Source organism: Amblyraja radiata, chromosome 13, assembly GCF_010909765.2.
Source record: "Amblyraja radiata isolate CabotCenter1 chromosome 13, sAmbRad1.1.pri, whole genome shotgun sequence".
Taxonomy (NCBI): domain Eukaryota; kingdom Metazoa; phylum Chordata; class Chondrichthyes; order Rajiformes; family Rajidae; genus Amblyraja; species Amblyraja radiata.
In genome coordinates this window covers 5,569,213-5,585,675 of record NC_045968.1, presented here as the reverse complement: position 1 = coordinate 5,585,675, position 16,463 = coordinate 5,569,213, and the positions used below count along the sequence as shown (strand labels likewise).

At 41.1% G+C, this 16,463-nt stretch overlaps 1 protein-coding gene across 2 annotated transcripts in view; it reads right to left on the bottom strand.

Annotated features, from left to right (window-relative positions):
• Positions 1-16,463, bottom strand: part of acsl3 (acyl-CoA synthetase long chain family member 3) — a 73,131-nt gene that overhangs the window by 51,944 nt on the left and 4,724 nt on the right. For both annotated transcript variants that reach the window (XM_033031126.1, XM_033031128.1), the window contains exon 2: positions 3,912-4,337. In XM_033031126.1, coding sequence (XP_032887017.1) covers positions 3,912-4,250 — 339 coding nt within the window. In that variant the 5' untranslated portion in view covers positions 4,251-4,337. The remainder of the gene's footprint in view (positions 1-3,911; positions 4,338-16,463) is intronic.

Below are 16,463 nucleotides of genomic sequence, written 5' to 3'. Positions count from 1 at the left end.
TTTTGGCAATTTGTTAAGTTAGCTAGAGTACCATTTTGATGTTGCAATTGGTCTAACTACCTATTGAAGGGGACAAAAAAACCTCATATGAACTGAACAGCTGAACTGAAATGTTTCCAGTTGAATAATTCACTTAAGACTCTCTTCTCTTTAGGTTTATACAAAAACAATTTGAATGTAATTCTAAAAAAATGGTTACAATGAAAGAGGTTCTAATTTCAGTTGCTTTAACAATGAGATAAATAGCTATTCTCTGTAGTGCTAAAATGTCCCAGTTTCTTTTGCCAAAGTTGATAGCACAAATGTTGCATACAATAACTTGCCTTTTATACTTCATTGTTGGCTGCTAGACATCTTAATGGACAAAGCCTGTGTATCATACCACTAACCCACTCCAACCAAAACAATTCATCCTTGTGTGGTTTGAAAATATCTTTTATGCTATGCATGCATATGGAGGGAGAAGGGCACAGACATCCCAATAGTTATCCAAGAATAAGAGTTTATTGGGAATATGTATACCTGATATGCACAAACTTCTCCATCCATAATGTTTAAGAAGGAACTGCAGATGCTGGAAAATCGAAGGTACACAAAAATGCTGGAGAAACTCAGCGGGTGCAGCAGCTAGAAATATTTTTTTTCCTTTCTTCTCCCCGCCACCCCTCAATCAGTCTGAAGAAGGGTTTCGACCCGAAACGTTGCCTATTTCCTTCGCTCCATAGATGCTGCTGCACCCGTTGAGTTTCTCCAGCATTTTTGTGTACTCTCCACCCTCCATATTCTCCAGTATTAGGGATGTGCAAATCAGGTGCCCCTCTAAAAAGCAGAGTACAATTCTACTCAGTGTACAATTCTACTCCAGGGAAAGCTAGAGAACAGAACATTCTCAAACTCTTTCTCTGCTACATCAACAACTGCATCGGGGCTGCCTCTTGGACCCACGCATAATGCATGGACTTCATCAAATTTACCAGTAACTTCCACCCTGCCATCAAATTCACATGAACCACCTGGGACACCTCTTTCCCCTTTTGCAATCTATCTCCATCACAGGGGACAGACTATTGACCGATATCTACGATAAACCCACCGACTCCCAGTTATCTGGACTTGACTTCCTCTCAGCCTGCCTCCTGCAAATAAGCTTTCCCCTACTCTTTGTCTCATCTACTCCCAAGATGAGGCTTTCCACTCTACGACATCAGAGGTGTCTCATAGATTCCTCACTTGTGTCTCCTCTGCATCCCATAGTTCTGCACTCACTCCCCCATACCCCTGACGGAACAAGGCTACACAGCATGCCACACGTGATATCACTTTGCAATCCTGGGTGGGAATAGTTTCAGTATGTGGAACAGAAGCAGAATTTAGATGGATTTGCAGGACGAAAAGACACAAATGAGAAGAGATAACAGTTAAGAGGAATGATTGTAGATGGGTTACACATGCAAATTGCACAAGAGTACATTACTTAAGCAGTTTTAAAAACAGCCAGGACAGCTCCTGCACAAGCAGAATGATTTGGATTAATAGTAAGCATGGAGCGAATGCCAAATGTAGGAACATTTTCAGGTTTATGTCAAGATAGAAAATAGTACATTTTAGGTGTCATGAGCAAGGGCATTGCAGAAACCCAAGACACTAGTTCAGGCCTTGGGCACAGATGAGGGCATTTGAAACAAATGCATGGCTTTCTGGACAAAAAGAATGGTAGCGCTGGTAGGTGAAGGCAGAAGGGAGCTCAGAAAGGAAGATTGTACTTGAGCAAGTGAGATGTTGAGAATGAAGGGCTCAGAAAATGAAAGGCTTTGCCCTGGAGAAATGGATTAAGTGCTTCAACAGATGAAGAGGTTAAGATAAGAGTTTAAGATTTGGCCGTCAACTTTACAAAATGCTTTCATGAGAAAATGTAGAAGAATAAAAGTATTTGTCAAGATAAGGCAAAAAGGAAGCAGAAAATAAGTGATTGATAATGATGCAAAAAAAGATGTGTAGACAGATAAATCTGAGATGAAGGCCATAGGCACCACTGGAATATGGCAACATTGAGAGAGTGTGATTACAGGTAGATGAATTTATGCAAAGAACGAGATCAAGGAAGAAAGGTGCAATTTTCTACGGTAAGGTCATGGTTGTTAAATACCAAGTTTGACAGTGAATGAGAATTCTAATAAGCAATGGAGAAAGCAGTAGTGATTATTACTTGCTAGCAGATTCCAGCAATTCAATGTGGGACTGAATGAATTAGCTAGCGAGGCGTTTGGAGAGAATAGTTGCCAACATTAGGGATACATAGCAAAAGAGATGGTTGCTGCAATGAGTACCTGAATGGTTTCTTCAGAGCTAGTGCTAAGAGACAAATAAATATGTGGGGTTATCTTTGAAGGATTTCAGAAAGAATGCAGAGGATAATGATGTTTTGGGGGATAAAGATTGAACGAGATCAAGCTGGAAGACAAATTGGTTCAGTATCTAGACAACTGCATCACAAAGAAAAGCAGACACAAATTCTCAAAGTAGACCAAGAGCTAAAATACACTGAAATTCTTTGCTCATGTATAGGATCACATTAGTAGAGATTTGAAGAGCCATATCTCATCACAAATACAAGACCATCCTCACAATCCAGATGTTTGTGTCAAATTCACATTGTTGTACACAGAAGGGTTTCGTATTGTTGTGCACAGAATGGGTTAATGTAATAATAAGTGGTACAATCATCTAATTAACTAACTTCTAGCCCAAAGTGCAAGATGCTTTAAGTAATTCACAAAGCAAGGTCCACCAATTGAAGTAGATAGAGTTAAATATTGATCTATATTTTCAGCATGTGAAGATATGATCTTTGTCTTACTCCAAATCTTTATTAGTTCCTGGCTGAAATAATGTTTGACCCTTTCTTGGAGTTCCTATAATTTCAATGAGGAAGGCGGACCAGAGCATGGCTTGATGCCAAAGTTAACGGTTCTCAAACAAGCTGAAGAGCAACTGTTTTAGCATTTAGCAAATGAGTTAAAAGGCTTGATTATTGCACCTTTTCACTCATCCGATAACCACATTAGAGAGTGGTGGACTAGCTATGCATAGGATTCAAAACCATAAATGACCTTTTTTCCCTTACTTTCCACAGGATGTGGCCATCCTTAAAGAATCCAGCATTTCCAGCTCCATCCCAATTGCCTGGGAATTAAGAATCAGTTAACAGACAGCCACATCAGCAAGTCAGGATGCCCAGGGGATAAGGATGATAAATTGTTCCCCAAATACATTAATGAACCAGATAGGTTTTTTAACATGAAAATTTCAGTTACTGTTATGTATTCTTTTTAATTCCAGAAGCGTGATGTAAATTTCCTCACTGGCATGGTGGGACGTGAATTTGCAATTTTTGTTAAGTGGTCCAGTTGTGGACAGACGATCAAAGATTTTAACCACTGCTCCACCAGTTATCTGTAGGATTTATTACTTAGCAGAATGTGTTTGTTTTTTTAATATAATACTAAATTAGGTTAATTTTTTAAACCAGTGAACTTGAATGGCTGTATTCAAAAGTAATTGAGCAGGTATGTTAAAGAAACTAAATGTTTTTGAGTGCAGGAAATAGTAGAACTTAACATAATCTGTGCATTGCAAGTTATGCTTAATATCAAATTCCCTTATCCTCCCAAAATTTAGGCTACTAATATGCAGCGAGCAGAATCCAAAACTAAAAATGTGAAGAAATCAAAGAAAACGTAACCAATTTTATCCATTGGAGCAGTAAGATCTTCACTGGCCAGGTAAATAATAACTGAACAAATAAGAATTAGGCAAAAGTGTGCAAATCACCTTAAACAAAAACAAACACTCAGGATAACAATACAAGATAATAAAACAAAAGCTCAAGTGCAAGAAAATGCATCAATTACCTTCTTGAAGACTTTTCCACTTGGCTGAATTTCATCTTCCTCACTAAGAATTTCACGAGTTCCTAAACAATTCCTATGCCTAAAGCTTTCAGTAGCAAACTGAAAAATTTTATCCAGGGTATCGGTACCACCATACAAACTTGCTAACAGATTATCCAAACTTTCCACACATCTATAAGGGCCAGCAGGATGATTAGTAATTGATTTTGCTCTTATTCTGGATTTTCGTTGCGAACCTCCGAAGAGCTGTAATGGCAGAATAAATAAAAGATTGCATGCCATGATCATGAATTGCAAAAAAAATGAAAATACGGGATTGACACCATTCTTCAATTTCATTTTGCTTGGAGGCCTTGATTGTTGTTATCAGAAAACCAGAATACTTCCAAGACTGAGGCCAGTGATCTAATGTCTGCAATTTTATGTCTGAAAGTAGAAAATGAAAAAACATTAGATATGATATACCACAAATTAGTTTTAATCCAAGACACTTACTGAAACTAAGTTTTTATGTACTCTGAAGAGAGCATATTGATTGCTGAAGAGATCATTACATGCTAATAATTTCCATTTATTTAACCTTTAATATCTGGCTTAAATGTGGTAAACAAAATAAAGTCCCTCCAAACTTGAGCAAAACAAGAATTAGTCAAATAAACTGGTTTTATTAAGCATCTTAAAATACAAAGCAAAGCTGGAAACGATGCGTATGTAGAAAATCTCGAACAAAGGGACAAATGCCCAAAGGTACAATCCCGAAGAGATCTTCAAATGAATATGTTCATAAATATCCCAATGATGTCAAAAGCTGAAAGAAATTCATAACACATGGAGCAACTAATATTGGGAGCATTTGTAATCAAGACCTAATGCACTTCCTTAGAAAGTTTAGGAAGTTTGGTATGTCCACTACAACTCTCACCAACTTCTACAGATGCACCATAGAAAGCATTTTATCAGAATGCATCTCAGCTTGATTTGGCAACAGCTACATCAAACCGCAGGAAATTGCAGCAAATTGTGGACGTAGCCCAGACCATCACACAAACCAATCTCCCTTCTATTGACTATTCCATTTATACCCCATGCCGACGCGTCAAGGCCAGCAGCATAATCAAGGACGAGTCCCACCCTGGCCACTCCCTCTTCTCCCCTCTCCCATCCGGCAGAAGGTATAGAAGTGTGAAAACGCACAAAACCAGGTCCAGGGACAGTTTCTTCCCAACTGTTATCAGGCAACTGAATTACTATCTACCTCTCTAACTCTATCCTTGATCAGACTTTGCTGGCTTTATCTTGCACTAAACGTTATTTCCTAATCATGTACCTATACACTGTAAATGGATCGATTGGAATCATGTATTGTCTTTCTGATGTCTGGTTAGCACGCAACAAAAGCTTTCCACTGTACCTCGGTACACGTCACAATAAACTAAACTAAAACTTAAAAAGAATGGGTGATTGGGGGTTTGTACTGGCTAAGACAAATAACAAAAGTTATTTGAATGAGGTTAAATGGAGGATGAGGCCAGCTAGAAGAGCCTTGCAGTGGAGGAGTATGGAGGTTTACAAAAAACTGTTAATGGGCTCTAGCATAATTGAACATCCAGAAATTAAAATGTAATTCCTTGTTATATGCACCAATGTGAGAGTGGAGATGCCTTGTCCTGATTGCGGCTCATGCGAGAACACACTTGGAAAATTCTCTTCCTATCAACTGCAACAAAATGGTTCACCAGATTAATCTCTGTCCTAAGAGCAGAGGTTAAGCAGACAAGGCAATGTTCACCAGGGCTTGACATGGTAGATGTTGAGTTAGTTGATGGTTCCCTAGAATTAGCGATCAAAGCCTTACAATACACGGGTGACCATTCAGGACAGATGTGGGGGGGGGGGATCTTCACCTAGAGAATGGGAAATGGGAAATATTTGGAATTCAGCAACTAAGAATGCCTTGTAAGCTCAATTGACAAATAAATTCCAACCAGATCAGATTTTTAAGATAGGGAATCAAGAGATATGGGGTTAGTACAGGAAAGTGCCAAATTAAAAGCTATCAGAATTTTATTCAATACTGAGCAGACCTGAGCAAGGGCGTGCCAAAATGGAAAAAAAAAATGCATCTTGTAAAATTCGACAAGTTATACTTTTCATATGTGAAAGAAAAAATATGGACTCATTTACATTCCACCAAAAAAGTTCACTATTCACTAATGTATAAAAGTTTCATGTGCAGTGTCATAATTTCTCGCAATTTTAATTGACCATCAAAAAGTGATAACTATTGCAACGACTTCAGAAAGAGTGCATTTTAAGGAAACGGTCTAAAGTTTAAAAACAAACTTGAACTACTTTACAGATACATAGTTCACCTTTACACAAATGCACAAATGATTAAAACGGTTTAGGTTTTGAAGAAAAACGTGAACAAAAGCCGAAAGTCACATCCCAAATGTTCGTACAATGTGCTGGTGTTTTTCCACACAGTACGATTTTGAAATTTATGTTGAACGTCAATTTTATTCAAACCGTTCAGAAATTTATCGTCAATAATCCACTGTGAATCTGATGTTAATTAATCTTGCAAATATAACAGGGTGGGTAGGGTAGGCATTACTACAGATAAATACTTTCACTACCTTTGCCTTGCCAACCTTACATTTTGATTTCCTTCCTATAGTGAGGGAGAGGTAACAAGTGTCAGAAGAGAATTATGTAGTAACGAGAGTAACGCAAAATGAATGCTTACACAGTTCATTATAGTCTTCATAGTTCCTACACATATAGCTACACCAACATGGACCTTCAACACTGGCAAATGTTCTAACTGGATAAAAATAAATAGTGCCCTCCATAATGTTTGGGCCAAAGACTCATCATTTATTTATTTGCCTCTCTACTCCACAATTTAAGACTTGGCAGGGCTCTCACTTAACTTTTTTTCACTGTTGCTAGCCGGGCAACCTATGCAGCTTTTTAGGTTACCAAATAACAGTTTAGGTGGTCATTTAAGACGGCTTCCATGACGCGTGCGATAATGTGCTCGGACAAAGTGCGTAGTTACCAGTCGGAATTATGCTCAATGAAGCATTCACATATTATTTCTGCTTCAAATAAAGTCACAAACTAAACATATTCACCAATCAAGACATGATATATACCACAATGACATGCAGCAAAATTATAATACAGTATCTCTACTCTTTTTACACGTTGCAATGAATGCAATTTCTATTATTTCTTTCCACCAAACAAAAATGTGGTTGGATTATTCAACGTATGATCAACCTCGGTGAGACCAAGCGCAGGCTTGGCGATCGCTTCGCACAACACCTCCACTCAGTTCGCAATAACCAACCTGGTATCCCGGTGGCTCAACACTTCAACTCCCCTTCCCATTGCGAATCCGACCTTTGAACATTGGCTTCTCCAATTTCAGGTAGTCCTTGCTTTCTCCCTCCTTCCCCTCCCATTCCCAACTCTCCCACAGCCTACTGTCTCCGCCTCTTCCTTTCTTTTTCCTGCCCCCCGACATCAGATTGAAGAAGGGTCTCGACCCCAAACATCGCCTATTCCTTTGCTCCAGATGCTGCCTCACCCGCTGATTTTCTCCTGCTTTTTTGTCTACATAAGTTCTGTTATCCCACTTTCCTCACCCACTCCCCACACGAGGGACAATTCTACAGAGACAAGTTAACCTACAAAGCCAATGCGTCTTTGGGATGTGAGAGGAAACCCACACGCTTGCAGGGAGAATGTGTAAATTCAACACAGACAGTGCCCGAGGACAGGATCGAACACAGATCTCTAGTGTGTGAGGCAGCAAGTCTACCAGCTGTGCCACTATCGGCGTGGACTCGGTGGGCCGAAGGGCCTGTTTCCGCGCTGTAACATTTAAGTTAAATTAAAAACACTAAAACCAGAGGGAGTGTAAAGAAGGGTCTCTACCTGAAACGTCAGCTAATTTCTTCTTTCGGGAGATGCTGGCTGCTCCATGGAGTTCCCCCGCACAATTAAAGCATGGAATAGTCTTCACCCTACCATAGTTACCCAACCAGACGCAACTAAATTTAAGGTAGCTCTTTTTTCCCTCAAGAACCCTTTTTTGCTTAAGTCCTCCCTCCACCACCTCCAGTTTGAATTCCATTTGGAATATTTTTGGAGGACCAGGAAATCAAGAAGCAAGTGTTACTCCAGGGAGTTACTCCAGCTCCAGGGAGTGATTCTGCGTTGGGTTTCAGCGGTCGCGGCGAGCTGACAGCAATGGCAGCCAGATCTCCCACAATGCAAAGGGAGGGAGACAGTGCCCAGCGCAGACCAGTGGCCGCGGCAGTGCGCATGTGCAGGGCGGCCAATGATGTGCTGGCCGTGGCAGTGCGTATGTGCAAGGCGGCCGGCCGGCCATGCCGGCAGATGAGGAGCGGCTGGAGAGCGGAGACCCGGCAGCCCGGACACGGATGGTGGGCGGAGATGGAGAGTGACAGAGAGAAAGATAGAGAGGGGGCCAAGCCGTGCAAAATGACACTGCTTTTAGGTTGCCCGGCAGGACTTTAGGTAGCCATTGGCAACCGGGCAATCGTTAATTTTGAGCCCTGCTTGTAATAGAAGGAAAAAAAAAAATCACATGTGGTTAAGTGCACATTGTCAGATTTTATTAAAGGCCATTTTTATACATTTTGGTTGCACCATGTAGAAATTACAGCTGTGCTTACACATAGTCCCCCCCCATATCAGGGGACCATGTTTGGGACACATGGCTTCACAGGCAATTGCCTCCTTAATGCAGGTAAAAGAGAGCTCTCAGCACCTAATCTTCCCTCCAGTCTTTCCATCACCTTTGGAAACCTTTATTGATGTTTATCAACATGAGGACCGAAGTTGTGAAAATGAAAGTCAAAGAAGCCATTCTGAGACTGAGAAACAAGAATAAAACTGTTAGGGACATCAGCCAAATCTTGGGCTTACCAAAATCAACTGTTTGGAACATCATTGACAAATCCACACTTGACTCCTGAACTGCAACAAAAGCTCCCAAAAGTGATGGAAAGACTAGAAGAAAGAAACAGATGCTGAGAGCTCGCTTATACCCACATTAAGGAGGAATTTAAACACACCTGAGCAATTACAAACACCTTTGAAGCAATGTGTCCCAAACATTATGGTGTCCAGAAATGGGGGGACTATGTATAAACACAGCTGGCCTTTATTAAAATCTGACAATGTGCATTTTAACCACAAGTGATTTTTTTTCTATTACAAATCTCAAATTGTGGAAATCTTTGTCCCAAACATTAAGGAGGGCACTGCAGGTGTGATTGCTCCAAAATCCTATAGACTTATAACAAAAGTTCACTTTTGTACTCTATCACTCTTGTAATAAAGACCAACATTCCATTTGGCTTCTCAATTCCTCTCTGCACCTGCATACTAACTTTATGATCTCACTACACCAAGTAACCACCTCATAGCCATTCATGCACTAGGTCCTCATTTACAGGAATCTTTTGCTGCCATGCAACTTTTAATACCTCGAGATGAAGCCGAGATCCAACCCGTAAACTGCCCCAATGGTTTTCTGAAAATTACTGCAGTCATTTCCTCATCAGAGACATTGCGAGATACATTGGTGCAAAAAAAAGTTAATGACGAATTAGGGGTGACACAGTGACACATCTGGTGGAGCTGCTGCCACACAGCACCAGAGATCCATGTCCGATCCTGACCTTGTTTGCTGTCTCTGCGGAGTTTGTTCTCCATGACCATGCTGGGTTTCCTCTGGCTGCTCCAGTTCCCTCCCACAGACCAAAGACATGCAGGTTGGTAGGTTAATTGGCCTTTGTAAATTACCCCTACTATGTGTGAACAGGTTGCCATTTGGCTGGCATGGAAGTGCCCGTTTCCATGCTGTATCTCTGAACTAAACTAAAACCTGTTTAAACAATTCTGATAAAAATTAAAACCCAAATCATTTACCATTTTTTGAAATCAAATGAAACACGACACTATGTGTTGGCAGTGTAACTGGCTCCTCAACTCAGGCCCTTCAGCAATGCCTCTGGACTATAAACTGTAGGTCGACTACACAGTAATTCTGAAGTGCACTGGCTTGAAAATCCAGAATGAAGTGACATGTGCACCACAGATCGCTCTTAGCATATCTTGTGCAATATACTGTTTTTTTATTCTTCCCATCAAAATGCATTACTTCACCCATCTCCGTATTACATTCCAGCTGCCAGATTTTTGTCACTTATCTAAAGCCTTCTGCAGGCTTTAACTTGTTCAGCACATGTTTTCCCATTTATCTTTGTACCATCAAATTGATTATAATGCTCTTCATTTTAGTTACGAAAGAAAATAGTAAATATTTGAGACCCCAGGATTGATCCCCATTACATCCCACTAGGCGCAGATTGCCAATGCAAATGTAGAGTGCAGATTTTTTTTTTAATGCAGCGATTTGTTATCATGAAAGAGGGGGTCGGGGAGGAGGGGTGCAGATTCAGAGCAGTGTTCAAATCACACGTGAAAGAACAAAAATAAGTAATAGGGAAAGTACAGGCAAAGTAGCAACACAATAGCTCTTAAAAGAGCACTGAATTGTTATTGTATCAATCTGATATTTTTTATCCTGGATGGTTTTGCTTTCATCAAACATAATTGAATTTTGGACAAAATTGTTTTGCAAAAAGCAGTATGCGCATTATAAATCCTGATGATCAAGTAATTTTATATATTTATATGTCTGTCATACAGCTGAAGCAACTTAAATATTTTCCGTGTCAACTCTTGCTTCAAATGTTCAAAACCCAATCCAGAAATTTGCACACAGAATCATGAGAATAATTGGATATTTATACATTAAAAGGTGCAGTTTGCAAAACAGTACTTCAGCTTTCTCAATAGACCTAAACAAACAAAAGAGTATTCCTGGGTGTCTTGGCTGATATTCATGCTTTAAGAGATTACCTCATTGCTGTGTGGACCACCACATTACAAAATTACCATTGTCTTTGGTACACTCTGATATAACCAGAATCAATACACTAGCAGGTAAAAGTAATAGTTCAAAATCCAGCTGGGTATTCCCAACATTGAGGCCTTCTTTTTGTGTTTCTTGCATCTAGTGTTTTGCTATTCAACAAAATTGCGTTCTATTGAAATTAACAATGCATCAATCAACCACCTGTATCCATCAAAAATGAAATCCATTAAACAGGGATTGGTATTGAGCCCCTTGCTGTTTGACATATAAATTAACAACCAGGATGTGAATTTGATGGTGACAGTGAATATGGCAGCCTTTGGCTCCAGGGTAATAGTGATGAAATGATAAAGTGCACAGAAGCACGATAGAATTTGATTCCAGAAAAAAGGTGTTGCAAAAATAAGCAAAAGGAACCCAAGAAACTACTGACAAACAAAGGGACCTCAGTGTAAATGTCCAAGGATCTCTGGAGGCAGCAGCACATATAGATTTTTGCCTTCATTAACCAGAGCAGAGAATACAGGAGACAGGGTATGGAGCAACTATATAAAACGTTGGTTAGTTAAGTACCATTCTGATCGCCACATAATAAGAATATGATTGTAATAGAGTTCAACGGAAATTGGAATGGACATTTAAATCAATTCATAATGTGATTAAAGAAAATCATGAACATAGATAAAAAAGGGTTGATATGGTCAATGCAGGGAGATCTGCAAAAACAAGGAAAAAGCAAGTTAAATATTCACATAACCTCTTTGCAGAGGAAACAAGTATTTAGCAAGAACCTGAAACAAATGTAAAAGCATTGAGGTTTTCTTGATTGAAATAGGAAAATAGAATGGGACTATTTCAACGGTCCAAAGGTTTCAAAGATCTTTTACTGTCACGTGTACCAATTAAGGTACAGTGATCTGTGAATTACCATACAGCCATATTAAAAAAAGCAACAAGACACACAACTACATAAAAATTAACTTAAAAATCCACCACAGCGGATCCCCACATTCCTCACTGTGATGGAAGGCAATAAAGTCCAATCCTCTTCCTCTTTATTCTCTCGCAGTCGAAGTCGGACTCTAACCAGAGACCGCGAGCTCCGCGATGTCAAGTCCACAGGCTCCCATGGTTGGAGCTCCCGAAGTTGGTCTCCAGGAAAGGCCGGCAACTCCTCGATATTAGGCCACAGTACGGACGGAGATCCGATACGGAGGGGGAAAAAAAGATCGTATCTCTGTTGAGGGAAGAGATTTTAAAAAAGTTTTCCCCACCCCCCCCCCCCCAACCATTAAACAAGCTAAAGACCATTAAAAACATACATTTAACACATACTATTAAAACAACAAAGGGACAGACAGACTGTTAGCGAGGCAGCTATAGCTGGCACCACCCGGTGGAGAATTTTTGACATAGGCAAAAGTAGAAAATTGGGAAGACACCCGATTTCATTCCCCAAAGCGATTACAAAACTCTGACAAAATTAGTCATAAGGATGTAGAGAGGCGCCCTTATGACTAATATGTCAAACAGGATTACATATTATATTTCGTAATACAAAAATCAATTTGACTTTCTAATGGATACAAATCTTTTCACACCTTCCAAATCACTACCCATTTAATTCCTAGTATCGTTTTAGCAGACCACAATTTTTTGGGTGCGTATCAGCAAATAAAATGGCAACAGGACTACAGATAAATTCTAAGTGAACACTTTTAAACTAATTACAATACAATATGATACGCTAAATTTTATTTATCCAAAGAGGGAAATTGTTCTGCCAACAGTCACAACGCGCAAGGTACACAAAATTGTGAAATTAAAAGTGAAAAAAAAGCTCAAGCAACTGTTGGATGGCTGCCATGTGCAATGCGCCTAAAACAAACGAACGCACGCAGACTTATCCCCTGCGCAGAGGATTCTAAAACTACAGTGGTTCCCCCCTCCCCCACACTGGGTCCTCCTTTGTTCTTCATGGTGGTCCCCACAAGCCGGGTCCCCATTGTCTCCCCCCCACCATAAAAATTCAACTACAATTGCAACAATATTAACTCTGAGTATAAGCAACAATGCTAACTCTGAGAAGTTAAGGCAAACTGATAAAGCTCTGCAGAAGAATGTTATCATAAGAGGCTGTTATCAGGCAACTGAATCATCCTACCACAACCAGAGAGCAGTGCTGTACTATCTACCCCTTTGGTGATCCTTGGATTATCCTTGATCTGATTTTGTTGACTTTACCTTGCACGAAACTTTATTCCCTTATCATGTATCTATACACTGTAAACGGATAGATTGTAATGATGTATTGTCTTCCTGCGGACTGGTTGGCACGTAATAAAAGCTTTTCACTGTATCTCAGTACACGTGACAATAAATTAAACTGAAACTGGAGTGAATTAATTTCAGTCTGACAAAACACATGCAGGTACAATTTGGTTGCAAGTTAGTTACGTGAAGTTTTTAGGCAGTTCATTTCCCAGAATAAGGAGTTTCCAAAAGCTTGTAAACTAATGTGATGCATTCTGATTTTCCACATAGCTTGAAGAGGAATTGGGGCAAAGATCATCATTACATAACAACTAAGTGGATTAAGAGTGAACATGAACGGTCAGAATAATCTCCTGTACTGGTTTTGATAGCCTGTGAGGCTAAGAGGGAAATTTTCCAGAGGTCTTTCTTCCCTAACCATTATATTTTTGCTTCCTGCAGAAGGCAGCAGGGAATAGGAAGTCTGAAGAAGGGTTTCGGCCCGAAACGTTGCCTATTTCCTTCGCTCCATAGATGCTGCTGTATCCGCTGAGTTTCTCCAGCATTTTTGTGTACCATAGGAAGTGTATATTCATTATTCTCTAGCAGGGTTGATGGACCACTTGACCTGTGCCTTATTATCATTTTTGCATGTTTTTAAATATTTTTCTGCAGAAATCACATGCATGCAATTTATAAAACTAATGTGCCGTGAGAATATCTATTTGATGCTGGATCAAAGACGACAAATCTGATAATGGAATTATAATTTTACTTTGGACTTTAGAGATAGTGTGGAATCAGGCTCTTCGGCCCACCGAGCCCGCGTCGACCATCCCACACACTACCACTATCCTACACACTAGGGACAAATTACAATTTTACAAAAGCCAATCAACCTACAAACCTGTACGTCTTTGGAGTTTGTGAGGAAACCGGAACACCATAAGTCAATCAATCAGATGTATTCATCACATACACTATAGTGCAGTGAAATGAATTTGCCAGCAGCGGTACAATCAAAAAAGAACACACAATACACAATAAAAATTGAACACAATCATCCACCATAAACCTCCTCAGTCGCCGCTGCGGGCGGCCAGATGTACAGGCCCTCTCTTCTGGAAGTTAAGTCCCGAATCGTTGCTTCCCTACCAGAGATCGTGGCTTCAGGATGTTGTAGGCCGCAGGCCGGCGGTCGGAGCTTTTCTCCGGGGATCCCCAACGACGGGTCCCAGGCTCCGTACGGCGCGCCCACGGCTAGAAGCTGTAACAGTTCGCGGGCTTCAGGCTGTAACAGTTCGCAGGCCAGCGATCGGAGCACTCCCTTCTGACGACCCCGGCATGGGTTCACCCTGCTCCGCGATGAAACGTCCACACTGCGCCCGCTGCTGAAGCTCCGGGCCGACCGTGTTAGACCGCGAGGGAGGCGACATGGAAAAAGTTGCCTCTCCGTGGAGGTGGCGACCGAAAGCGGTTTCCCCCTTACCCCCCCCCCCCTTCCCTCACCACCCCCCACACAAAACACACCAAAGGACATTAAAACACACATTTGGGCATACTAAAAAAAAAATTTAAAAGTAGAAATGACTAACACGCTGCTGGCAATGACTCGCAGCGCCTCCACCGGTGGTCACAGGGAGAATATACAACCCACGTGGTCACAGGGAGAACATACAAACTACGTAAAGACAGCACCCATAGTCAGGATCATACCAGGGTCTCTGGCACTGTAAGGCAGCAACTTCACCGCTGCACGACTGTGCTGCCCCTAATAGATTAAGGATGGACAATAAATTTGTGCCTTCTTTGAAATGTTCACATATCAGTAATGCAGTCATCCTTTGATCAGTGGAGTACGAGTGCATTGGGCTGATCATAACTCCACTAGTTAACAAATAGGTTAGCTTCCTCAAGGGCACTTTAATATGCAACAAACTCAAATAGTGGGAACTACAGTAAATCCTTAACTTTTATAGGTGCACCAGCTGCCCTGGGTGGTTAAAAGATATGGAAGTACATGGACCTTTTCCAACTGAGGATGCCTCAAATCAAACCATGCTTGTTTGACAAGCTGGAGCTGAGAATTATCCAGAGAGAAAGCAGTGGAGGCCAATTCTCTGGCTGACAATAGGTACAGGAGTAAGCCATTCGGCCCTTCGAGCCAGCACCACCATTCAATGTGATCATCCCCAATCAGTACCCCATTCCTGCCTTCTCCCCATATCCCCCGACTCCGCTATTTTTAAGAGCCCTCTCTAGCTCTCTCTTGAAAGCATCCAGAGAACCTGCCTCCACTGCCCTCTGAGGCAGAGAATTCCACAGACTCACCACTCTCTGTGAGAAAAAGTGTTTCCTCGTCTCCGTTCTAAATGGCTTACTCCTTATTCTTAAACTGTGGACCCTGGTTCTGGACTCCCCCAACATCAGGAACATGTTTCCTGCCTCTAGCGTGTCCAAGCACTTAACAATCTTATATGTTTCAATGAGAATCCCTCTCATCCTTCTAAACTCCAGAGTTAAACTCCAAGTGGCTGCTTGCAAGAGAGAGTTGGATAGAGCTCTTAAAGATAGCAGAGTCAAGGGATGTGTATGGGCAGAAGGCAGGCACTGGGTACTGACTGTGGATGATCAGCCATGATCACAGTGAATGGCGGTGCTGGCTTGCAGGGCCAAATGGTCTACTACTAAACCTATTGTCTAGTGGCCATCCTTGCCAGAAAGATCGCATGGGCAAAAGAGTTCCTCCCACAACTTCTAAATCCCTTGCTTGTTAATTACACAATCTCTACATGCATTCCTCACTCTTCACTGCAACAAATAAAACCTTTAAATAATAAATTAAATACAACTCTTTATTGTAGCAAAAAGGGCGCCACGGTGGCAAAGATGCTGCCTTACAGCGCTTTCAGCGCCAGAGATGCGGGTTCGATCCCGACTATGGATGCTGTCTGTACGGAGTTTGTACCTTCTCCCCGTGACCGTGTGGGTTTTCTCCAAGAGCTTCAGTTTCCTCCCACACTCCAAAGACATACAGGTCTGTAGGTTAATTGGCTCGGTATAAATGGAAATTGTCCCTAGTGTGCGTCGGGTAGTGTTAATGTGCGGGGATAGCTGGGCGTTTGAGACTCGGTGGGCCGAAGGGCCCGTTTCAGCACTGCATCTCTAAACTAAACTTATGCAAGTGTTCTCTAACCAGAGAAGACCAGTGTTTTGCTGAGAATACATCTGGAAGAACGCACAAACTTTGAATCTTCTTAGTTAAGCACACATTTATCCTGGAGGGACTACATACAAAGTTCACTAGATATCTA